General features: G+C 50.6%; 1 protein-coding gene across 1 annotated transcript; it reads right to left on the bottom strand.

The window, feature by feature from the left end:
- Positions 1-5350: 5350 nt before the first annotated feature.
- Ccr7 (C-C motif chemokine receptor 7) lies at positions 5351-15073 on the bottom strand. Its single transcript, XM_005368252.2, has 3 exons — positions 15064-15073; positions 9047-9096; positions 5351-6427 (listed from the first exon to the last, which is right to left on the bottom strand). The coding sequence occupies exons 1-3, from the start codon at positions 15071-15073 to the stop codon at positions 5351-5353; spliced, it is 1137 nt and encodes a 378-aa protein (XP_005368309.1).
- Positions 15074-24837: the final 9764 nt, after the last annotated feature.

The raw sequence follows: 24837 nt of genomic DNA, 5'->3' as shown, positions 1-24837 counted from the left end.
TGTGTAAGGGAGGGTGTGTGTGTAAGGGAGGGTTGTGTAAGGGAGGGTGTGTGTGTAAGGGAGGGTGTGTGTGTAAGGGAGTATGTGTGGAAGGGAGAGTATGTGTGTAAGGGAGAGAGTGTGTAAGGGAGAATATACATGTAAGGGAGGGTGTGTGTAAGGGAGAGTATGTGTATAATAAGGGAGGGTGTGTGTGTAAGGGAGGATATGTGTGTAAGGGAGTATGTGTGTAAGGGAGAGTATGTGTATAAGGGAGAGAGTGTGTAAGGGAGAATATGCATGTAAGGGACTGTGTGTAAGGGTGTGTGTGTGTTCGCACGCACTCACACTCGAGAATTCATCTGTCTACTGAATGTGCTCACTAATTCTGGTCTCCAATATATAGCCCTTAGACACACCCCAATGTCCCGCCCCTCCTCAACCCTTATCCTTTCTTCCCTCACCGCCAACACGTGGGCTTGTTTCTTCCCCACCAACTCTGTCCTTGGCTAAAAAATGAAAGTTGATTATCTAATTCCCAAACGAGATGACTTATTTTCTTTTTTCAAATAGGTCATATTAATGGCAGGAACTATCTAAAGGGCAAGATAAGTTGTTTTTTCTTTTTTCTTTTCTTTCTTTTTTTTTTTTTTTAAGGCAGGGTTTCTCTGTGTAGCTTTGAAGCCTGTCCTAGATCTCCTTCTGTAGACCAGGCTGGCCTCAAACTCACAGAGATCCACCTGCCTCTGCCCCTCCCCGGCCCCCCAAATGCTGGGATCTAAGGCCTATGCCACCACTGCCTGCCTGAGAGGTTCTTATTGAGTATGGATTGAGACAGGATTGAGGGTGACTCTGTCAGGTGGTGGGGTTGGAAGTCAAGGGTTACCCTGAGATCAAAGAGCTCCTAGAGATCTCAATGACGACATATTTTCTCTTCCTTGGCCTCAGCTGTCTCACCTGGTCACCTGGCAGGGGAACTGAACGTGGTGGCCTTGAATCAGCAACCGTTTTCTTTCCCTAGGACGTCTCCCCTCTTGCTCTCCACCATTTGCTTATCCATCCGTCTATTTCGTATGTTTTTGTTGAGCTGGGGTCTTGTTATTGAACCTGAAGCTTCTGCTTTCATTGAGACTCAGCTGGCCTGAGGCTCCAGGACCTGCCTTTCTCCACTGTCCTCAGCACCAATCCTGGCTTTTGCATGAGTGTCGTGAATTCTGGATGCAGGGACTCATACTGGTGCAACAAATATTTTACCCCTGGGCCATCTCTCATGTGCCACCCCCCCCCCTTTTTTTTTTTCTTCAAGACAGGGTTTTTTTCTATGTACCTCTGGCTATCCTGGAACTCGCTCTGTAGACCAGGCTGGCCTTGAACTCACAGAGATTCTCCTGCCTTTGCCTCCGGAGTGCTGGGATTAAAGGTGTGGGCCACCGCTGGCCCTCTCTCTTTTTAAAAAGAAACATTTTATTTTTTTAAAAAAAATTATTTATGCTGGGTGGTGGTGGCGCACGCCTTTAATCCCAGCATTCAAGAGGCAGAGGCAGGTGGATTTCTGAGTTTGAAGCCAGACTGGTCACAGCCAAGGCTACACAGAGAAACCCTGGAAAAACAAAAACAAAACAACAACAAAAGATTTATTTATTTTTATTTTATGTGTATGAGCGTCTTGCTGCCACATATGTCTGTGTGCCACGTGCACGCAGTGTAAGCTGAGGGTGTCAAATCACATGGGGCTGGAATTGCAGACTGATAATAGCTGCCATGCAGATGCTGGGAACTACAGTGGGGCCTTGTGGAAGAGCAGCTTAACCACTGAGCCGTCTCTCCAGCCCTGGAATGTTTTAAAGCTCTAATTTCTCAAATATCTCCCAAAAGATTATATCACTGACTTGGGTGTTTCTAAGTACTTTCTTTTTATAGATGAAGTTTCCTCCTTACCTCAACCCTGGGAGGTAGGCTCTACTAATGACTCCATTATGCAGATTTGGAAACTGAGGCCTTGTAGGGGAGTGGGGCTCTGAAGCAGGCCATCTGGCTGTGGAGCGGGAGCTCCCTACTACCCCGCTCAACATTCCGGGCTCCTTGCTAAGTGTTTACCCAAATCGTCCGTGTTTTGCAATGGAGAAATCTGAGACTCAGATCGGTTGAGCAACAGCTGAAGGTCACACAGCTGGGGAGCAGCAGGGTTGAGATTCAGGGCCGGCTGGGCTCCAGAACCTCTGTTCTGCATCCCCTTTGGCAACCCTGCCAGACCCTCAGGCTCCACAGCCAGCTTAAGCAACCTCCCCTCATCGCTGGGTCCCTCTGGGTGAGTCAGCTCTTTCCTCCATCTAGAGAATGACAGGGGTCAGCCCCTGTGCCCTGAGGTCTCTGGCAGTCTGCTGAACCTGTGAGAGGAGCGGGGTGGTACCTTCCAGCAGGAAGGGCAGCTCCGCGGCCTGGGAGTGTCTGCGATTTGACCTATGAGTACAGCCAGGGAGGATATGGATGGGGACTGGTGTGTGTGTGTGTGTGTGTGTGTGTGTGTGTGTGTGTGTAACAGGGGAGCGCTGAAGAGGCGAAGGGGTCTGTGGGCAATTCTAGGATGATGGCGAGGAGGTGCAAGCTTAGGGAGGGGGTGTTGTTGTACCAAGCAGATGAGAAGGGAGAATGGGAAAGAAGACCCAGGTGGGCTCCCCGGGGGTCCTTCTCTTCTCTTCTGGAGGACACCCTTCAGTTCAAGATAGGCACAAGAGTGCATCAGGCCAGGCCTCCGTGGTCAAGCCAGCTTAGGGCTGAGGTTAGAACTCCGGAGACACAGCAGTTTGGGGAATTAACATTGCTGGGGGTTTTGTTGTTTCTGTAAATATTTGGAGACGTCCAGTTATACTAGAAAAATGTATTTGAAGCCAGGGTGGCGTGTTTGTGTGGTTGGCCCAGCTTCCTTTTCCATGACCGCTCGGTTACATTCCTCCCCTGTAGGAATTGAGGGCTGTTTTCCCATCTGTAACCTCATTATAATACACACCCCCACACACACTCTGGCAGGTTCCCCTTGGGGACGTACACGTTCACTGGCACCATTCTCCTGCCACAGTGCCTGTGGTCACACGGTCGCAGCTGTACCTTTTAATATTCAGTACCCATCATCCCGAAAGCCGCTGCCCACTGGCTGCGCTGGCTCACTTGTGCCTCTTGCTAGTCCCGTTCCTCCCAAGGTGCTCAGTTCCAGACCTGACGAAGTGTGTTAAAAATCCTCCTAGCCCCCTGCATCCTGTGGAGGAGGGTAATGGGTGTGTTTGTGGTTCCAAGATTAGAGAATGGGCATCCTTACGGGGTGGGCTCCATTTTCTTTGGGCTTAGGGGAAATTGGAATCATATCTCTGTGTGACTGGCTGGCCTCTCCTTCATGCCTCATCTGCACCCTGCCTCCAGGCTCAGAGGGCTTAGGGTGCCTTCAAACACTTTCCTGGGCATCGTAGGTTGGACTAACCTCAATGGCTTGGGGAAGGTAGGGACACAGTTGGACTCTGGGGAACAATGTCAGAGACACTTGGGCTGTGGCGGGGTGGGGTGAGGGTGGACAGAGTCAGGTCCTCTCCCTCTGCTTTCCACAAGGATCCCTACACTGCTGTCTTTTGAATGGAGATGTCCCTCCAACAGCCCCATGCTGGAACCTGAGCCTGTACTGATGGTACTGGAGCCCTTGGGGGATAACGGACTGGTCAGGAGGGTTCCGCCCTTCAGGAGTGGGGCTAATGCCTTAGAAAAGGGCTTGAGAGAACTAGCGTGGGCTTTATGCTCTTCGTCTCACTTCTAGAACTGTGAGAATAGATTTCTATTGCTTATAAGTTTCCCTGACTGTGGTATTTTGCTATAGGCAACAGGAACCGACTAAGACATGTGCTACAGAGGGCCACTGTTACTCGAGGCCAGAAAAGAGGGCTCTCCAGCACCCAGGGAGGAGTCCCACGCAGCCTGTGCCTCCTGTCTCACCCTAGCCCCTTACTCTAGAACACCTCCGTGACCTCTTAGCGTCCCACCAAACGCGAGTTCTCAGAGGGGTTTGTGGCGGTCTGAAGGCTGCTCCTGGCTGGTGGAACAGCAAACACACCAGGGTGCAAACGCGGCCGGGGTCCACTAAGGTCCCCTGGCACAGACGCTCCCGGCGCAACCTGGCCTTTCCGTTCTCTGCTCAGAGTGGTCTCCCACGTGCACGGCTGCCTGCACGGCCCTGGGCTCCCGCGAGATGAACATCCTGCCCTCCAGTCTCCTTCCATCTCTCGTGGCTCCTGGGCTCCTCTCTCTGGAGGCACTCAGTGACCTCATGTTTCTGAGAGCTGAGAAAGGAAGGCTGCGGAGGAGGGGTGTGTGGAGCGGAGCAAGCGAGCGAGCGAGAGCCATCAGGTGGAGTGTGGGGATTACCAAAGAGCTCACTCCCTTGCCCTTTACCAAAGAATCCCCCCCCCTCCATCTTTTAAAGTTGCTGTTTCCTCAAGGGAAATTTTTATTTGTGTCTGAGTAACATGTGTGCTCTTATAAATCGAAAGCAGAACATGAGGAGAGGTTTCTGTTGCTGGCAGAGAATAAAGAAGCAGCTTGCTGGCCTTTGTCAGCCAGCAGGGCCACCTTCCTTCTTGCCCCTGACGCTTCTCCCAGCTTTTCCTCCCACCCGCAAGGAGAGGCCTGACCACTTGTCCGTGGTCATCCAGAGCCCCAGCTGGGACTGCATTCAGGCTGATGATGCAGCCTGGCCGGCAGGGTACACTGCTCCCTCCCTGGGGAGAACTGAGGAGGGACAGAGGGGAGGGGCAGCAGTGTTCTGGGGGAGCATGGAGACCACCATCTCTTGTTGGCTTGGTGACCGTGGAGAAGGAGGATGGAAGAAGGGAGCTAAGTCAGAGTTAATCAGACCAGTCAGTCCATGGCTCCCCTTCCTTCCTCAAGCCAGGAAGTGATTCCTTCAGCTTGGCTTTGGGGGACAAAACCTGAGTTTCTGGAATATGTGACCTTTGTCCTTGAATCCACAGGACTTCTTGCTAGGCTAGAAGAGGGTTCCTGCAGAGGTCTCACCAGTCCATTCCCACCACGGGGATGTCCACCAGCCCTACACCCTTCACTCCAGAAGGTACGATGGCCTCTCAAATCTTACTTTCCTCTGTCAGTTTAGGGACAGCTGTCCTGGTTTGGGTAATCATTTCTCGGCAGAGTCTCTTCCAGCCTTGGTTGAGGTAGCATGGGTAGCGGTTTCTTTGGCCCTGAGGTCAACCTGACTGGCCAGACCTGCTCTTCCCTGAGCAGCTCTTTGGTGGGTCCTCGTTCCTTGCATATGCTCCCAGTCCCCACTGTAAGGCCCCTGGGAGAGTTCCTCGTAGTCCGAGCAGGGGAGCCCTTATGGGGAGAAGGTGGTGGTGGTCTCGGCCTCCATGCTCATGGAAGCGTGTCGCACGTGCCGGCAGGAAGACCACTGCCGGAGCTGCTCCTGGCTGAGGCAGCCCAGGTCCTTGAAGAGCTTAAAGAGGTCGCTGCGGAACTTGACCCCGATGAAGGCATACAAGAAAGGGTTGACGCAGCAGCGGACACAGGCCAGGCTGTAGGTGACGTCATAGGCGATGTTGAGCTGCTTGCTTAGTTCACAGCTGCTGTTGGTGATGTTGAAATTGGCCACTGTCTGGGCCAGTACCACTCCATTGTAGGGCGCCTGGAAGACAATGAACACCACCACAACAGCAATGATCACCTTGATGGCCTTGTTCCGCTCGAAGTTTCGTGCCTGGAGCAGGGTGCGGATGATGACGAGGTAGCAGAAGCTCATGGCCAGCAGAGGCACTAAAAAGCCGATGACCATCTGGGCCACTTGGATGGTGATCAAGGCCTCCACGTGGTCAGTGATGAGCGAGCATCTCCATGTGTCCTCGCTGTAGCTCTTCTGGAGGCCGCTGTAGAGCAGTTCCGGGGTGGAAAGCAATAGGGCCAGCATCCAGATAAAAACACACGACAGTTTGCTGATGAGAAGCACGCGGGCGCGGTGGCGGTGGGCTGACACAGCCTGGACGATGGCCACGTAGCGGTCGATGCTGATGCAGAGGAGCAAGAGCATGCCGCTGAAGAAGCTCACTTTATAGATGCCAAAGATGCACTTGCACAGGTAGACCCCAAAGATCCAGGACTTGGCTGCGCTATAGGCCCAGAAGGGGAGGACGAGGAGGAAGAGGATGTCGGCCACGGCCAGGTTGAGCAGGTAGGTGTCCGTCATGGTCTTGAGCCTCTTGAAATAGATGTAGGTCAACACCACCAGCCCGTTGCCCATCAGGCCCACGAAGCAAATGACCGAATACATGATAGGGAGGAACCAGGCCTTAAAGTTCCGCACGTCCTTCTTGAAGCACACAGACTCGTACTGGGTATAGTCCACTGTGGTGTTCTCGCCAGTGTAGTCATCTGTGACTTCGTCTTGGCAGAAGCACACCTGCAGGGGAAGAGACACCCGCTTAGCTAGCCGCCTAGGATCTGCTTGGGACTCAGCCTAGGATGGTGCTTCTATCACGGACTTGCTACTTCTTGGAAATTCTCAGACCTTAGCCCCATGGAGCCAGCATCTCAGAAGGCAGGGCCCAGGAATCTATATTTGCCCCTCGAACTCTGAGTAAGTCTTTGATCTGAAATCACTGCTTTTCAGGCACCAGCGTGTGGGGCTGGAGAAGTGGATCAGTGCTTAAGACTGTGTGGTAGATGCTTTTGTAGAGAAGTCTGGTTTCGTCCCCAGACCTCACAACTGTTTGTGACCCCGGTTCCACAGGATCGGATGCCCGCTTCTGCCCCCCCCCCCCAGACAGCCCGTATACGTGTGGTGCGCTTAATATGCATGCACGCGAAACATTTGCACACATAAAATAAATCTAAATAATGAGTTTAGTGTGCATGTGAATTCCCTAAGGAGGGGATCTTGTTAAATTGCACATCTTGCCTGGGTAGACTGAGGCAGGACCTGAAATCTAGGTTTCTACTCATCAGTAGACACGATTTGATTTTTGCCAACTCTTGGGACACCCAGTCTTACGATTGCTGTTGGAGGACTGGAGAGAGTCTAGGGTTTTGGGGTCTGCTGGGGTTTGGTGGGGGCAAAACCTATGTTAGGGTCAAGGTTGAGGAAGGTCTGGAGCAAGAAGAGAAGATCGAAGTTTCTGGGTAGGACTAGATTTCAGCTGATGGACCACTACTGTGGTGACTGTGGGCCATTGGTAGGAGACATTCCATGGTGCCCACTACACTCAGGTAGTAGATGCACATGTGTAGCACTGGATGTGTACCACTGGACGGCCGAGCCTCCGGGGCAGGACTCCTGCAATGCCCTTCCTATGGCTGCTCGAGCCCCTGGAAGGAAGTCCTCTCTTCTCCCACTCTCCCTCTGTGTTCCTACCCTCTCCCCACCCCTCTTTGCCTGACTTCCGGCAGATCCCAATCAGCAGGGCTCAGCTGTTCTGGGCTTTTTTTAGCCCTTTTGCAAGGCTGCAGGGTGTGTGGGGGAAGGTTCAGCATCTGCTGTGATTTTTATCAATGGAGGGGTGCCTGCTGTGTGTGTATGTGTGCGCGCGCGCGTGTGTGCGTGTGTGCATGCCTGTGTGTGATCAAGATGGACCACGGTAGATGAAGGGGAGTGGGTTGAAGGCCTGCTTTGGAAAGCTCATGGTTCCTTCACTGGGTAAGTGACTTTCAACCACTCAGTGGGAACCCACAGATTGTACCTTTACTGGCAACGGAGGGAGGACAACGTGGCGTTCGGGAGCCTTTTCTTTGGGCATTGCTAACTTGAGAAGAAAAGTCTGCAGCAACGTTCTTTCCCTGGTCCAGGTGTGACTGTAGCCCCCCCCCCGGGGGGGGGCGGGAGAAGTTAGCTGCGTTTAGCCCCTCATGAATGGGTCCAAGGCCTTGGGTCTGAGGCCTGTGGATTAAGGGACTTCTAGACCCCTCGGAGGACAGAACTCCCAGCTTCTAAGAAGTGTCCTCCGCCCTCCAGTCTTGTCCTCTCCCCCGACCCTTGCTCCTCCTCCACACCCTCCCCCTAGGCTTGCCGCCTCTGCAGCCCACAGTCCCACCACATCCTGCCCTGTCTGAACCCCCCTTCCCCCAAGTGAAAGACAAAAGCCAGCCACAGATGTCTTCACCCTTCCCTGGCCTTCCAGCCAGCAGTACAGGAGGGGAGGGAGCGGTGATGGGGAAGGGGCCAGGCTCAGGGCTACAGCCCAAGCTCCAGGGGGCCTCTAAGATGGGGTTTGGGGAACAGTGCCCAGCGTGGGGCCTGCCCCTGGCCTGAGCTCCTGGAAAGCTGCCTTTCTGGCCTCCGGACCTGGGGGAGAGTCAAATTCTGAAGCATTACTTCTCCAGACTGGCCTTGGTCACCCCCTCCACCTCCAGAGAGCTCCCACCCAAACGGAGGAAACTTGACTCTGGGAGTTACAGTTTCTCTGATTCTGTGCTTGCTGGGGCACCTTCTGCCTCCTGGCCGGGCCAGAGAATGGAGCACTGTGAAACAGGCTCTCTGCTGCGCAGAATTCAGACCTCCATCCTCTCTACAGGGTCCAGGAGCCACTTTCTCCCACCCCCTCCCCACGGGCAGGCCAGATGGCCTTCTCTTTTAGGAAAGAACACACAGAATGAGGTTACAAGGAGAACCTTGGCAAGAGGAGACAACTTTGGGTGACTGGAGAGGAACCAGATTCCCAGCTCACAGACGGACACATGCCTATGTGCAAAACAGGCCCCTTCCAAGCACTGTGCTGCACAGCGCGATTCTCTCTAAGAACTCAGAAACTGCATCTCTGTCTCCTGGGTGGGAAGGTGGGAGGTGAAGCGATGGAGGTGTGGGTAGGTCACTTCCCCCTGAGTTTAATTTAAGTGGGGACAAAGGAAGTCCAGAGAATGTCTGCCCCAACCCCCAAACCCCAGGAGAGAGGTGGCAGTCAGCTTAATAAATGACAGGTGGCCTGTGTCTGGGCCATTCCTTCCCTTCTAGGGAACCCGAAGTCCTGGCTGGAGAGGGGACGTGGAGGAGGGAAGAGAGCGCGCTTCCCCTGGCAGGAAACCTCACCTGGAATATGACAAGGAGAGCCACCCCCAGCACGTTTTTCATGGGTTTGCCTGTAGGAGACAAAGGAAGTGATGTTATTGCCTGGCAGAGACAAGGCTCTGTTATTAAGGAAAGCGGGAGATTGCGGGGGGAGGGGGGCACCGTTGGGAACTTTCATCCCAGGCTCCAGCCATCGCGTTTGCTGAAAGAGAACATCAGAACCAGATTGTGCGTTTGAACACCTGGCCTGCTGCCCAGCATCCCTGTCTTCACCTCCCTCCCTTCCTCCTCCATTCCCAGGTCTGGGAAAGAAGCAGAACAGCTCCCCCTCCCCCTCCCGCCTTGGCCCAGCCAGGCTGTTGCTGGTTTGCAGAATCCATTGTACCCCAACAGCCCCTCAAGACTGCTGGCTCCACACAGGGGCCTGAGCACCCCCTTTTCCCATTCCACGGGAAGCAGGAAGAGGAGGCAGGGCTCCGGGGTGGTCAGGGTGTATGCACACATGTCCAGCTCTGCACTGGTGACAGGGTCCACTGGCCTGGGAGCATTTCTTGGTGTCCAGATGCGTGGACAGCCACCTGTGAAGCCTTACAAATGTCCCAAGGGAGCTGACTTGTTTGCTCTCTTTTAACTTGTCTTCGAATGCCCTGTAGACAGGGACCCTTGGCTAGAACAAGTTGTTTGTGCTGTGGACAGCTCCTCATTCTGCTTAAGGTTGAGCCTTGGGCCAGCCTGGGTTGTGTGTCCTTCTAAGCAAGAAGACAACTGGCAAAGCGTTTTTATCTTATCCACCCATTTTCGCCTTTGAGACCCTTCTCTAGCCCCCGAATCCCAGTTCCTCAGATCCACAGGAGAGTCAGTCTCTGTGATGGGACGCGTGAATGTCACCTAGGCCAAAACCAGAGCCTTTGTTCCAGGCATCTTCAGGAGGCTGGGGGCCCTCTGGAGGTCAGGGAAGCTGCAGGAACCCAGAGGTTATGTGTCCTTGGCCATAGCACCACCTGCTGGAGTTTGAGCTACATGACACCTCCATGTGCTCTAGACTGAGATTGCCGGGACTGGGGATTTTAAGCTTGGCTACTCTCAGTACCAGCAGAGAGGGCATCGGGTCACCAGATGAGCGTTCTTCCCACCCGCACATCTTCCTTCATGCTACATAGACACGTCTTACTAAAGCATAGCTCTGTGGTCTCTCCCCACGGTGCCTCCTTGCTAAATCTCCAAGAGTTCTTCCTCGCTCTAAAGATGGCGAGACCCTTATGCTTAGCACAGTGCTCAAGCCTCCAACCATCTCCTCCAAGTCCTTGCCTCCCTAGCTCCACCTTTTTCTGGGGACAGCCAGCCAGTGTCCCCTTGTTCTCAGCTTGTCCCTGATCGTTTGCAGCCAGGAGTGGGAACATCACCACGTGGCCTCTCAGGTCCTCTCTCCTCCTCCTCCTTTCTAACTGAATTACCCCTTGAACCCCCGTGCTCAAGGCCACGTGTTCACTCTAGACCACACTCTCTTCAGGGTCTGATGCACAGCCCTCCCTCCCCTGACTCATTTCGGTGTTTGCGCGTTCGAGGTTTCTTTCAACACGTCAACGTCTTTCGGTTATTGCAGGGAAAGCTCAATCTGACTGTCAGCGAGAGCAAGAACTCCCTGGGGGGGACAAGAGCTGTTTCTCTGTTTTACTCTGTCTGCCCCATCTCCTGGGTCCTGTCCTGGTCCGTTGGCAGCCTCTGTGGGGAGGGGCTCTAGGGCGTGTGATTAACATTGCCTTCTCATTCCAGGGATGCTGGATATGGGGTAGGGGCGAGGGGTTGGTGAGTCTCAGGGTGCTGTAGATCTAGGACAGGCCCTTTTGGAGGCAGTTCACCAGGGGAACTTGGGGGAATTCGCATGTGTGATGTCAGAAGGACCTGGTCAGTGGCAGTGAGTCACAAGGCTCCTACCTGTCATCAGTCATAAGGCAACTCTGCTCTTGGGCAGTGGTTGGGAATGTCAGGCTTGAGGAGCCACGGACTGAGGGGCTGGGTGTTTCCTGAGTTCTCGGGTTTGCAGAATGAGTATGATGAAAGAAAAATTCCCTAGCACTCCAGCCTGACCCCCCACCCCCACTCCACCCTGGGAAACCGTCTCCCCCTCCGGCCCTAAAACCCCCACCTGTTTACTTTCCAAGTCCCCCTAGACTGCCCAGGAAACCCTGGCTGCCCACCATCGGGCCCCTGAGACACCTCAGACATTGTCCTCTCTGGACCTTCTCAGCCACGGTACGTAGGGACGTGGGCGAGGGAGGAGGCAGAAGCAGGGAAGCATTAAGGGATCCAGAGAACAGATGGGAGGCAGGGATGTGAAAGCTGCTGGGAGCTTGTCAGTAGGGTACCAGATCTTTCATCAGTGATACAGTTGGCACTCACTGGGTTCTCATCGTACTGTCCACATACGGGTGCCCTCACCCCGTCCGTCCTTATGGATACCCTGGAAGGTTCTCACATGAGGAACCAGAAGCACAAGGCTTCCCCAGGGTCACCCAGCAGGCCGTCTAGCTGTGGAAACCACACTCCTACCCACTCATGCTATGTTTCTTCCCCTCAAAACATCTTGGAAGCTACTAACTGTACTCCTTTTATATTCTAGAGAACAGAGGCCCAGAGAGGTTAAGCTGCGTTACTGGAGTCACACAGCTACTAAAATGTAGATCAGGGATGTGAATGAGACACCTAGCCTGGGTTCTCACGACGGAGTCATGTGACATTCCTGATGGTCCTCCACAGGCCAAGGCAATTCTTGCCCTCTATATTGTCACTGCCACCAGCTGCCCATTTCTGTTGCTTCTACACCTTCGTCTCTTGAAGCCGGGTCCCTTCTCTGTCCTGATCCAAGGCCTTGCTGTTCCTCACTCTTTCCAAAGCATACATTTCATCTGTTTACCCCTCTCTTTGGAAAGCGGGAGAAAAACCCTTTGCTGGCTCCCATTTCTTTCAGTATGGACCCCCTAATGCTGTCATACGGAGCTGTAAGGATTGTCCCAGCCTGGCTTCCTTTTTGACACACCCACTTTTCCCCACTCCCTTTGGCCTGTGCCTTTTCCTCCTTCTTGTCCCTCTATGGCCTTCACCAGAGCTGAATGAGTAGGAGTCCAAGGTGTGTGTGTGTGTGACCATATGGAGGTCAGAGGTTGACATCAGGTGTCTTCCTTAGTTTCTCACCACCTTTTTTTTTTTTTTTTTTTTTTTTTTGAGACATGGTCTCTCACTGAACCTGGAGTTTGCCAGTGCCCTAGGGATCCACAGTCTCTGCCTCCCTAGGGCTGGCATTGCCATGACCAGCTTTTAAACACAGGTTCTGAGGCTCCGAACTCAGGACCTCATGCTCGTGTGGCAATCAGCTTCCTGACCGAGCCGACTCTCTGGTCCCTCATTTGCCTTGTTGACTTCCGATGGCCATAGAGTCTGAAGTCCCTGCCACATCCTGACCCCTTAGGTCTTCATTTGGCTTGACAACTTCTACAGGCTCTTCCCAAACACAGCGTGGATGCGTCCCTGATCCGCACTCACAGTTTTGTTTTTCAGTCTTGTCCTCCTACCCTAGGGAGTGCTGGAGCATGTTGACATACATGCTATCTCCCCACCAGACTGGCTAGTCATAAAATTCTCACTGAATGACACAGTGACTGGAAGAGAAAACCCATGAAAGGGGAGTGTTTTCTCCTAGCTACCCTGGACTACCGTGTTGTTCTCCACAGCCAGGTTTTTGAAGGGCCGGGAGGGGCTGACCCTGAATCCCCTTCTGCCACCATCTGTGGATCAGTGGTGAGACACGAGTCTCTCATGGGTTCGTTTTTCTTATCTCTGCTTTTGAGAAGTTGTGCTGAGATCTGTGGCCCCATTTCTTGAAGGTGGGGAGGGCACCTCAAAGGCTGCTCATTCAAATCACGAAAGAGCCCCGGTTTGGAGTTTTTCATTTTGTATAACAGAAACCCGGCCTCCTCACACACTTCTTGTCTCTGCTGGGCAGACGGGGAGTGAAAAACAGATTCTTTGTGGCCCACCCGCCCTTCCAACGGCCCAGAGCCTGTTTTGAGCAAAGGTTCTGGGCAGTTTCCCCTCACACCAGCAGTTCAGGGTTAGCAGTTGGGGTGCTTTTGAGATGAGTGAAAAAGCAAGCCAACCCCTTCTTCCAGGACCAGAGGTTTCCCCGCCCCCTGTACCAAAGCCATGCATCTAACATCCCCAAATCTAGTCCAGGAGAGGCACTCTATCATGTCCCAGTGCCAGGAGGGCTGGTGTCCATCCCCCATTTGTGTTAAACATTTGGACCTTGAATGGATCAACTGGGATGGGAGAATTTACACCATGGAAATCAGCGAGTGCTATAAATTCAGAGCCTTCCCTCTATCCTGGGAGCTGCTTCTTAGAGGTTAATATAGGGAAGGTGGAGAAGGTGGACAGTGGGAGCACCCTGGGACAATGACTGGTGGAGGTAGATACCTGGGGAGTAGGCATAGACACAGGCTGGTGGCAGAACAAGCTGGCGTAAACAGATAATCAAAATCTAAAACCTACTTAGAGTGATTGATTCCATCCATCCATCATCCATCCGTCAATCATCCACCCATCTACCCATCCATCCATCCATCCATCCATCCATCCATCCCCATTCATTCAACATCCATCCATCAACCATCCATCTATCCATCATCTATCTATCTATCTATCTATCTATCTATCTATCTATCTATCTATCTATCCATCCTTCATCAATCATCTATCTATCTATCTATCTATCTATCTATCTATCTATCTATCTATCTATCTATCTATAATCTATCCACCCATCCTCCATCCATCAATCAATCATCTACCCATCCACCCATCCGTCCTCCATCCATCAATCATCTACCCATCCTTCCACTCATTCATCTCATCAATGTTTTCTAACTATATCCTGAAACATCTGGGAGGCAGAGGCGTAAAAACAAAACTCTGCTTCCCCCGAGTTCCCAGCCAGCAGAGGTGGTCACCATATATACCTTCCACAGCTGGGTCCAGACCCAGTGTGCAATGCATGCTGGGCAGGGGAGGCAGAGATAAAGGTGCTGCTGGCTGTGGTGTGGTGGGGAGGGGTGTGAGGGCAGCACCAGGGAACCTTCACTTTTTAAAGTCAACCCCTTGTGGCTTTGAGGCCACAATGGTGCTTTACTGGCTGATGAGCGGAACCCTCTAGGAACTTGGCCTTTTTAGCTTCAGTGGGGTCTGACTCTGCAGCCGAGATTTATGATTCGTAACTGGGGAGTCTGGGGCTGGTCTACCTACTCTGTGCCTCCTGGGACTTCCCTGGTACTTTGCAGAGGCTATGCCCAGAGGAGCAGTCTGTCTGCTGGGCTGTGGTGGGTGCTGTGCTCAGAGGTCTGGCTATGGCTTCTCTATGCTGAACGCTTCCCCCCTCCTCCCCTTCGTCACTGGTCCTTTAACTTGCAAGAGGCACTGAGCTAATGGGATGGGTAGGAGGAGAGAGAGAGACAGACAGAGAGAGACAAAGAGAAAGAGAGGCAGAGGTTGCAGCTTGCATTTGGATTTGCATGACCCCACAACACACAACACTGCCCCATCCAATTTACTCTTTCTTATCAAACTCCACAGGGTTGGGGATTCAAATCCTGGATTAACAGGAGAGAAAAGGTGGGCACAGACAAGGAGCAGGGTGTCCTGAGGTGCCAGAGAACGTCACCTATCACTCCCAGCTGAGAACAAGTTCTATCCAGGTCAAACAAGGTCAGTCAGCCACACTCTTTATTCCCTGCTGCTTTAGAAGATGCCACTTTATTCCCCTTGTTCCTCCTGACATCTGTCGCCGTTCCCTCCCTTTCAGACGGGTCTGAAAGGGCAGGAACATCCTCGGGGGCTGGGGGCAATAGGGTGACATTATCTGAGAGCAGCTGCCAGTTCATACCAACTGCCCTGATTTCTCTGGCGGCTCCCCTCAGGACCCAATCCCACCCTAGACTCATTGCCCAGTATCTGGTTTTTCTACTGGCATGAGGAGGCTTACTCACCCAGGTCCATGATGCTTTCTGGGCAGCTGAAGTCACACAGGAAGGCTGTACTTGTGTCTCTGTCTCCAGCTACCCCTGTCTGGGAGGAAGTGGTATTGAGCCCCTTTTAAGTAGTAAGAGAAGACACCCTCGTCTTTGCCCCTCCCACCCCTGCTCCTCCCTCAACCCTCCCTTAGAGTCTTCTGAGACCACAGGGTAAAAAAAGTGACAGAGTGACAGCCCCACTCAGCGGTCATAGGACTCTGAATCACGGGTCCTTTACATTCTGAAGGGTCCTGGCACCACCTGGTAGAGCCTTGGTGAGGGGCTTTTTCCATCTGTGGTGCCCAGCTGGCTGGCTGGCTGTGCCATGAGGCTCAGGAGTCAGAGATGGGCTTCGTCCTTCTCTTTGTTTTGAATGAAACTCTTTTCAGACCAGCATGGACTTGAACAACAGCGACTGTCCCAGCATCCACCTGTACAACTCGTTAGTGTAAGGTCCCTTGAGGGGTCTGGCCTGGCCATCATGGATGGGCTGGTGAGCCTTCAATGACAAAACCACAAAGTGAAAGTTGAAGAGTTTGCTGTTAGTGTTTAAAGATGCTAGATACGAGAGTGCCTGTAACCCCTTGGCTTTCTCTGCCACCAGAGACGGCATCTGTGCCTTTACCAGGCCTAAGGCATTATCCAAACTGGCTCCCTACAGAGAACTTTATTTTATTTATTTATTTATTTATTTATTTATTTATTTATTTATTTATTTATATTTGTTTATATTTCTTGAGACAGGGTCTCCTTTGTCATCAAGCCCAGGCTGGCTTCACACTTGCAACATAGCTGACGATGACCTTGAGCATCTGATTCTCCTGCCTCCACCCGCCTTGTGCTGGGATGAGTAGGCACATACTACCATGCCCCATTTCCCCCAGACGGAGACTGGTAATTCATGTTTTAAATTAAAAAAAAAAATTTATTTGTATTAATTTTATTGTTGTGTGTGTGTGTGTATGACTTGTGTACACGTGTGTTTGTGTGTAGTCGTCTGCGTGAATATGGGAATTTTATGCCATTGCTCCTGCCTGGAGGTCGGAGGACAACTCCAGGTGCCAGCCATCTTCCCTTTTGTTGGAGGTTCTGAGGATTTGAACTCAGTTCTTCATGCCTGTGAAGCAAACTCTTTTATCCACGGAGCCATCTCCTTAGTCCAATTAGTCTATGTTTTAAAGCAAACATAGAGCCCATGCTGGGCTTGTTAGGTGGCCACTGAGTTCTAGAGCAAATATCTGAATGTTCCATTTCCAGAAAAGACACCTGTACATTTTCATCTCTGGCCACTGGCTGCAGTCAGTTCAGTGAGGGACAGTACCTGGCACAGAGTTTGGAATGGCTTAGCTTTGCTTCTGTACTAAATAGTTAAAAAAACAATTGCCATGGCAACATAATGCTTCAAGCACTCACTTGTTCCTTTTGTTCTGCTCAGTGTATAGGGACTACATTTCCCAGATAGCTTTCCCTTTGGCTTCTGGGGAGAACGGACCAATGAGGATGCACTGACAGGCAATGGAAGGTTAAAAGACAGGGCTATGCCAGGATGTCTCTTTTTTCTAAATTAAAAAAACAAAACAGTTTTGTTTAAATATAGTTTATATGCTATAGTATTTGCCTTTAAAAAAAAGATTTATTGATTTTTATTTTATGTGTATGGGTGTTCGCCGGAATGACTTATGTGTACCGCATGTGTGCCTAGGGCCCGTGGAGGTCAGAAGAAGGCATTAGAGCCTCTGGAACTGGTTATTGGTGGTTGTGAGCTGCCACATGGGTGCTGGGAACTGAACTTGGGTCCTTGGCAAGAGTATCAAGTGCTCTTAACCGCTGAGCCATCCCTTCAGCCCCAACATCTACCCTTTTAAAGTAGACTTTTCCACGGTGTGTATATATATTCACAGAATTTACTGCATCACGGTAAATACTGAGTTATTTTTAAGTCAAATCTTCTGCCGTTGTTACCAGTGGTTCCCATTTCTTCCCATTCACACAGATCCTCACGGCCACAGATCTACTTTCCTTCTGTGGATTTGCTTCTGACGGTTATTTCATATACACAGACATATGCCACATGTGACCTTTGTACCTGCTTTCTTTTAACTAGGTTCATCTTTGTGCAGTACGTTTCAATTCTTTATTACTTTCTGTGGTGAATAGTATTTCATTGTCTGGATATACCACACTTCTTTTATCGACCACCAGTTGGCTATATGGATTGTTTCTACTGTTTAGCTATCATGAGTATTGCTGCTATTGATATTTGTATACAAGTCATTATTCTAATTTACTTTTCTATGCCTGTGAAGAGACACCATGACCAAGGCAACTTATAAAAGAAGTCAGTTTCAGAGGGTGAGCCCATGACCATCATGGCGGAGGACATGGCAGCAGGCAGACAAACAGGGTACAGGAGTAGTAGCTGAGAGCTTTTGTGTTGAGACGAGAGAGAGAGAGAGAGAGAGAGAGAGAGAGAGAGAGAGAGAACTGAAACTGGTGTGGGCTTTTGAAACCTCCTCCATCAAGGCCACACCTCCTGACCCTTCCAAAACAGTTCCACCGACTGGGGATCAGGTATTCAAACATATGAGCCTATGAGACCCTTTCTCGTTCAAGCTACCACGTCCTTTATCCCCGAAGTTTCTCTCTCATCTCATTGATTAGTCTTTCCCATCTCACTTTTTAAGCTTATGTGTTACATCCCCAGCAAGACACTGAAGCTGGGACTTTCGGACTGCTGCCCTGTTAGAGCAGGTTAGATCAAGAGAACTGAAAAGTCAAAACAGGACCTCTACAGCTAGAGCTCCTATGAAAGCCCATGGCACCCTGAGGACCACTGTGGCCCATGCTGTGATGAGCATGTGTTTGTGTATGACAGTGAATTCTGAGTTTGTATTCTCCAATTGCAGCTTCACAGACTCCAAGGTATTATGTAAAGGCAAGTCCACAGGAGAAACCAATTAAAAGAAAATACCCTGACTTCATCTTTTGTCCTTTGAAACTGGCTGCCTTATGGAAGTGGAGACTGTTTGACAAGGCACACTTAAGTAGCCGGGACTTAGTGAGCAGTTGATTGATGGATGGTATGACTTCAAGTTTTCCCTGAGATGGTGACCCTGTCTTCTTTATTATTTCTTTATTAGAAGCTGATTATAGAGCCGGGCAGTGGTGGCACCCAACTTTAATCCCAGTACTCAGGAGGCAGAGGCAGGTGATCTCTGAGTTTGAGACCAGCCTGGTCTACAGTGTGAGTTTCAGGATAGCCAGGGCTACACAGAGAAACCCTATCTTGAAAAATCAACCAACCAACCAATAAATAAATAAAAACTTAAAAAAAAACCTGACTTCAGAGCCCAGTTGAAGCAGTAGCTTGAGTAGGATTTGTATTATTTCAAAATAGATACTCTTGATCTTAGGTATGGATCCTATCTGCTTTTCAAACATTTTAAAACATTTATTAGAGAGAGAGAGAGAGAGAGAGAGAGAGAGAGAGAGAGAGAGAGAGAGAGAACAAGAGCTTGTGGGCAGGCACATGTGCCACAGCACGCTTGTTGAGGCCAGAGGACATTTTTTTTAATTATTTTATTTATTTATTACGTATGCAGTGTTCTGCCAGCATGTATCCCTGCAGCCCAGAAGAGGGCACCAGATCTCCTTACGGATGGTTGTGAGCCACCATGTGGTTGCTGGGAATTGAACTCAAGACCTCTGGAAGAGCAGCCAGTGCTCTTAACCTCTGAGCCATCTCTCCAGCCCCCCCCCCTTTTTTTGCCAGAGGACATCTTGCAGGAGTTATTTTTCTCTTTTCACCATGTCAGCTCCTGGGATCGAACTCAACTTGTCAGGCTTGGCAGCAAGCACCTTTACCCACTAAGCCATCTTGCCTACCCCAGAACCCTATCTGATTTGTTTCTGAATGATCTCATTTATTCATTCAGTAAATATTCGATGTAAGCTTATGTGTTTAGCATGGTGACGGACTATACTGCTCTAAAGACAAGCACACATGATCCCTGGCCTTGCTAAGTTTACATGGAGTGTGTAGTCTATTTGGATTGTCATAATAAAATATCACAGGCTAGGTGGCTTAAACAACAGAAATTGGCCGGGTGTGGTGGTACATGCCTTTAATTCCAGCACTCAAGAGGCAGAGACAAGTGGATCTCTCTGAGTTTGAGGCCAGCCTGGTCTACAGAAGGGAGTTCCAGGACAGTCAGAGGTGTTACGCATAGAAACCCTGTCTTGAAAAACCAAAACCAAGAAAAAAAAAAGTCCCACAACAACAGAAATGTATTTCCTCGTGGTTCTGGAGGCTGGAAGTCCCAAGTCATGGTCCAGCAGGGTCAGTTTCCCGTGATGACACTTACATACTACTGAATCAGGACCCTACTCTCTGACTCTGTTTAACTTCGATTTCCTCCTTAGATGTTTGACTCTTCAATCCAGCCTTTTGAGACTTAGGACTTCAATGTGTGCTCTTTCTGGGTTATGGTGCTGGGAAATATCCAGTCCATAAGAGTGAGGACGATAGACAACGTTGTGATTATCAACCGAGGTTTCTGGTACAGAGGCTGAGGCAGGAGGATTGCCACAAGTACAAGGCCAGCTAGGGCTGCATGTAGAATACCAGACATGCCAACTTTACAGAAGGAGACTCCATGACCAAAAAGATCCAAACAACGAAACAAAATGAGGCAAATTACAAGCAATATCAGAAGAGGAAAAGTGTCCATGAACATGTTAGCGAAGGACATGGAGGTAGAGAAGACTTCTGGAAGCTTAACAAATATCACTTGGCAATGTTTGTGATGTGCCCAAGTCTCCACTGAATTACTTTTATGGCTTTATATATCCTATATTAAATATCACGTATTTCAAGATATTTAAGAAACACCATTGACTACAACATTGTGGGAGTTAGCGAAGGGGACAAACTTGGCCTAGCATAGGAGCGGTAGGAAGCCAATTCAGATGCCTGTGGGAGCCAGGAGTACCAGGAGGGGTGTGAAGCGGCCCAGGTGAGGGAGGAAGGCAGTGCTGAGTGGTCAGAAGTCTCACTCAGTCAACTTCAAAAGGGTTGCTGAACTTGGTCGTTTGGAGGCCGGAGAGAGCCACACTGCTTAACTTGGCCTCATTTCAGAGCAACGAGGCCACTGGGCCTGATTTCTGGCTTTGATGCCTGTTCTTCGGCTAAGCTCTGTTTGGCATGTGAGATAGTTTTGGTTGGTATGTTTGAAATGTGGCTTTCTGTGTTGCTGTGGGGAGTAATGACATGCTAGATTTTTCTTAGACATCAGTCTGTGTCAGTCTGCCCATCTGTCCATTTGTCCAGCAACCATTGATGAAAAACGTACTGCAGAGGTTTGGGGGTAGTTACTCAGATTTTAGGGTCTATCAGTCATAGTCTGGGGCTTCTAACCAGGGACAAATAATATCTCCAGGTTTCTACGTGGCTTCTATATTTCCGAGCACAGGTTCCATTGCCACAAGTTCAAGGCCAGTCAGGTAGAGTCCCAGACTTGCCAAGTTTATAGACTGAGACTCCATGACCTATCTCGTGTAACCCACAGGCTGTTGTGTTTGGTAGGTTTCTATTCTGCGACCCCAGAAACTGAGACTTAGTTTCAAGACCTTTCGTTTAAAGCGAAGGGGTTTTCACCTGATGTCAAGCTTGCTCCTGATGATGCAGGGCCTGGCCTTAAAGGGCCAGAGCTATGACTCTGACCTCTCTGGCTGGAAAAGATCCCACTCCACAAGGCTCACTATATTCACCCCTGTGTCTTGGAGCATATATGTCACTGCTTCTTTTGGAGAAGTTCTGCCCCGGGGCAAAGGTTTCAGAGCGTGAGTGGGAACCAGGACCTAGAAGTCATCTTCAGAACCTTGTCACCCAGCCACTTCACTGATGATTATCCACAGGACAAAAGAAGAAGTAGCCTAGCATGAAGGAACGCAGCAAGTCTTGAGACGTGGGGAAAAGGTCTTTGACCTGAAGAGACCCAGGAAAAGAGCCAGAGCAGAAATTTCTGGATAGAACCAGGCCTGCAGAAACTTCCTGTTGTCTTTCTTGCACAGGGCATGCACATTCAAGCACCAGCTTTCTTATCCACTGACATCACCCAATGTACTCTAGGCCTCTCAGGCTTGCAATTCAATGAGTAAAGTCTAACTAAAATTATACCTCTTACCCCTGTCCTCCTTCCCCACCTTCAAGCTCCTTTAGATGTTACCCGGGGAATGATCAGTGTGCTGGCTAGTTTTATGTCAATTTGACACAAGCTAGAGTCATTTAGGAAGACAGAAACCTCAGTTGAGAAAATGCCTCCACCAAACTGGGAAAGCCTGGGAAGCGTTTGTTTGTTTGATGAGTGATGTGGGAGGGGCCAGTTCACTGTGGGTGGTGTCGCCCTAGGCCCGGTGGTCTTGGGTGAAGGAAGGGTTGATGATCTAAAATCAGCAGGTAGCTGAGAAACTCCAGATAGGAAACTGATAAGATCTGCAGGCAGTTAGGAGCTGGGGCTCTGCTCAAAAGAAAGTCAACTTATGGATAAGAACCTCCCTTGGTGTTTACAGCTCTGAGACTTCAGGGAAGCTTCTGCAGATGCAATTTTCCAACCTCAAAAGTTTCCTTTCTGTCCTATAAAGCCCTCAGGCCCCCTGCACCTTGGTGCACAGTCCCCTCCCCCTCCCAGAGGGCGCGCTGCCTTTCACAGGCCTACCAAGATCTATGTGTTTCTGTTGAAGTACATCTCCCCTTCCTTCCTTCCTTCCTTCCTTCCTTCCTTCCTTCCTTCCTTCCTTCCTTCCTTCCTTCCTTTTCCCCTCCCTCCCTCCTTCCTTCCTTCCCTCCCTCCTCCCCTCTTTCTTTCTTTCTTTCTTTCTTTCTTTCTTTCTTTCTTTCTTTCTTTCTTTCCATTTTTCTAGATAGGATTTTCTCAGTAACAGCTCTGGCTGTCCTGGAACTCGCTTCATACAACAGACTGGTCTCGAACTCACAGAGATCCGCCTGCCTCTGCCTCCTGAGTGCTGGGATTAAAGGCGTGCGCCACCACCGCCCAGTTTCATCTCCTCTTTCTTTTATTTTTACGTTACCTTGATTAATGGGTGATATAACATAGCAGGCTTCGCAAGCCAGAAAGCAGCACTCCTCCAAAGTCTCTGCACCAGTTTCTGCCCCCAGGTTCCTGCCCTGCCCTGCCCTGCATTCCTGCCCTGGCTTCCTTTGATACTGGACTGTGACATGGAAGTGTAAACCTATAAAAACTTCCTTTCCCCAAGTAGTCTTTGGTCGTGCAGATCTGGCATACACTTAGGGACACTCAGAATTTGAGAGATGGTCATCTCAGACTTTACCTAGAATTTTGTGACTCAAAGAGCTAAGAAACTTGTTAAATTTCAGCACAGGTGCAGTCTTGTGTTGCCTGGCTAGTGTTAGGAACTTTATTTGGAAGATATTTGGGGGGGAGGTTGGGGATTCAAAGCCTCAACAGATCTTTGGTTTCCAGGGGTAAAAGGACCAAGAGATGTGAGCTGCCAGGCTGCGGGGAGGAAATGTTGGTTTTTATTTTCCCCTGCTGTTGTGATCGAAAATACCCTGACAAGAACCCTTTAAGGGAGAATGGGTTTGTGTGGCTCACAGCTCCATGGGTACAGTCCGCCATGACTGGGGAGGCAGGGCCACAGGAGCATGAGGCAGCTGGTGACATTGCATCTGCAACCAGGACACAAAGGGAGCTGGACACTTGCGATGGAGCGCAAGCTCTCTCCTTTTGATGCAGTCCAAGACCCAAGCCCAGGCACCAGCCGCTCACTTCTGAGGTAAGCCTTCCCATCTCGGGTAAGGTACTGAGGACACCCACTCCCAGGCTTGCCCAGAACCTTGTCTCCCAGGCGATTCTAGACCCTGTCAAGCCGTCAATCACTATTAACCTCCACAAAGAGAGCGCTCTTTAGGAGGGAGGAAAGGGAAGAAGGGCTGGGCACAGGCTGGCGGGAAGCCTAGCGTCACCCTGACACCTGTTGCCATGGCTGGGTAGTGGTTTCCTGTACTTGTGGACACGTGAGCAGAGAGAACACAATGGGTTTGCCTTGGCAGGAAGAGGCTTCCTGTTTTGCTGCGAGGGCTCATTGTTGGACATTGAGAGGAGGAGGCATGTGTGTCTGTGTTTTTCAAGTTGCTAAGGTCCCTGAGGAGAGGGAAGGCCACAGGTGTGGAGGGGATTTGAAGATGACAAATAGGAAAACAGGGGTGGGGGGTCTATTCTTTCGGAGTTACTCATCCAAACCTCACACCATTTAGGAGAGGGCCAGTCTGGCTATGCCGCCCTGTTGTCATGACAACTCCAAGCAACAGCCTTGGGGCTCACCTGAGGGTCCTCTCGATGCCTCCTCACCCTCTGGTAAGAGTCAGTGTTGACTTCTGAGGTGACCTTTATTTAAGAGAGGTGGCAAGCCCCTTAGCTGGGAGGTTTGAATTGAAACTCTGGTGAGAACAATGGAGGAAATGATGGGATTGGTCTGGTGACAAAGGGACGAGTTGAGCCAAAGCATGTACCCCGAGTCCCGCATGCCTGTTTGCACACCTAACAACTGACTTAGACACCCCGAGTGCCCTGATGCTTGTGTAGGCTTGGAGCTGTCTGCTGTAGTGAAGAGGCTTTGGGGTAGCTGGCTCGGCCAGCTCTCTGTGGGTCCTTTCCTCTCACTTCCTCATCTGGGGAATACTGGCTGTCTATCCTGGTTTGCTCTCACCTTCGGGGACCCCGCTGATTTATTTATTTATTTTTATGCACATTGATGTTTTGCCTGCATGTCTGTTTGTGTGAGGGTGTCAGATCTTGGAGTTCCAGGCAGTTGTGGGCTGCATGTTGGTGCTGGGAGTTGAACCTGGATCTCCTGGGTCTTCTAGAAGAGCAGCAAATGCCCTTAAGCACTGAGCCATCTCTCTAGCCCTCCCCACCCCCATCAGATTTTAACTTGTCGTTCATTCAAGATCCAGCTTACTTGCCGTTCTTGCAGAGGATCTCGGTTTGGTTCCCAGGACCCATGGGGCAGCCAACAGTTGTCTGTAATTCCAGTGCCAGGGCATCCAATGAAACCCTCTTCTGTTTCTCACAGGTACCAGGTGTGCTCACGGTGCACATGCATGAAGACAAAAATATTCATAGGCATATTTTTAAAAGATCCAGCTCAAAGAGCTCCCAACTCCATGAGGAATTTCCGGTCGCCTCACTCCCTCAGGATGCATTGTGATGCTGGGGTGTCTAAGCATCTTTTCTCCTCTCTAGTGGGTACCTCATCGATTTCTTAACACAACAGGTAGCGTATTCTTTGTGCTCAACCAAAATGCACCTGGGGTTATCTGAAACAGATTTCCATGGATTTGACCTCTGATAGGCGCCACTTACAGCTCACGCAAGTGTAGGAAGGAAGCAGGCAGAGGAGGGAACTCAGGGAAGCAGATTTCCATGGCCCCTGCTTCCGAAGGTCAGCATCAGTTTCTGTTAATGGGCAAAGTTCACAGTCTCTACTCTGAGAAATGATTCAGGCTTGGATGAGGGAGCACAGCCTGATCTTCCGGAAACTTCCAGACAGAGAGGCCGATCACCATTTCTGGGATCTGAGAGACTGAGCGGGGACGGGAGCTAGCACTTACGCAGTACCTATGGCAGTACTTACTCTCGGTACCTATGGCAGTACTTACTCTCGGTACCTATGGCAGTACTTACTCTCGGTACCTATGGCAGTACTTAC

The sequence above is a fragment of the Microtus ochrogaster genome, unplaced genomic scaffold (assembly GCF_000317375.1).
Source record: "Microtus ochrogaster isolate Prairie Vole_2 unplaced genomic scaffold, MicOch1.0 UNK31, whole genome shotgun sequence".
NCBI lineage: Eukaryota > Metazoa > Chordata > Mammalia > Rodentia > Cricetidae > Microtus > Microtus ochrogaster.
The sequence above is the reverse complement of the archived record's forward strand: the minus strand, read 5'-3'. Positions and strand labels throughout refer to the sequence as shown.

Coding starts and splice junctions, on each gene's coding strand:
- Ccr7 (XM_005368252.2), bottom strand. Junction 6,428..9,046: donor CTCTCCTTGTCATATTCCAG/GTGAGGTTTCCT, acceptor CTTCCCCTGCAG/GTGTGCTTCTGCCAAGACGA.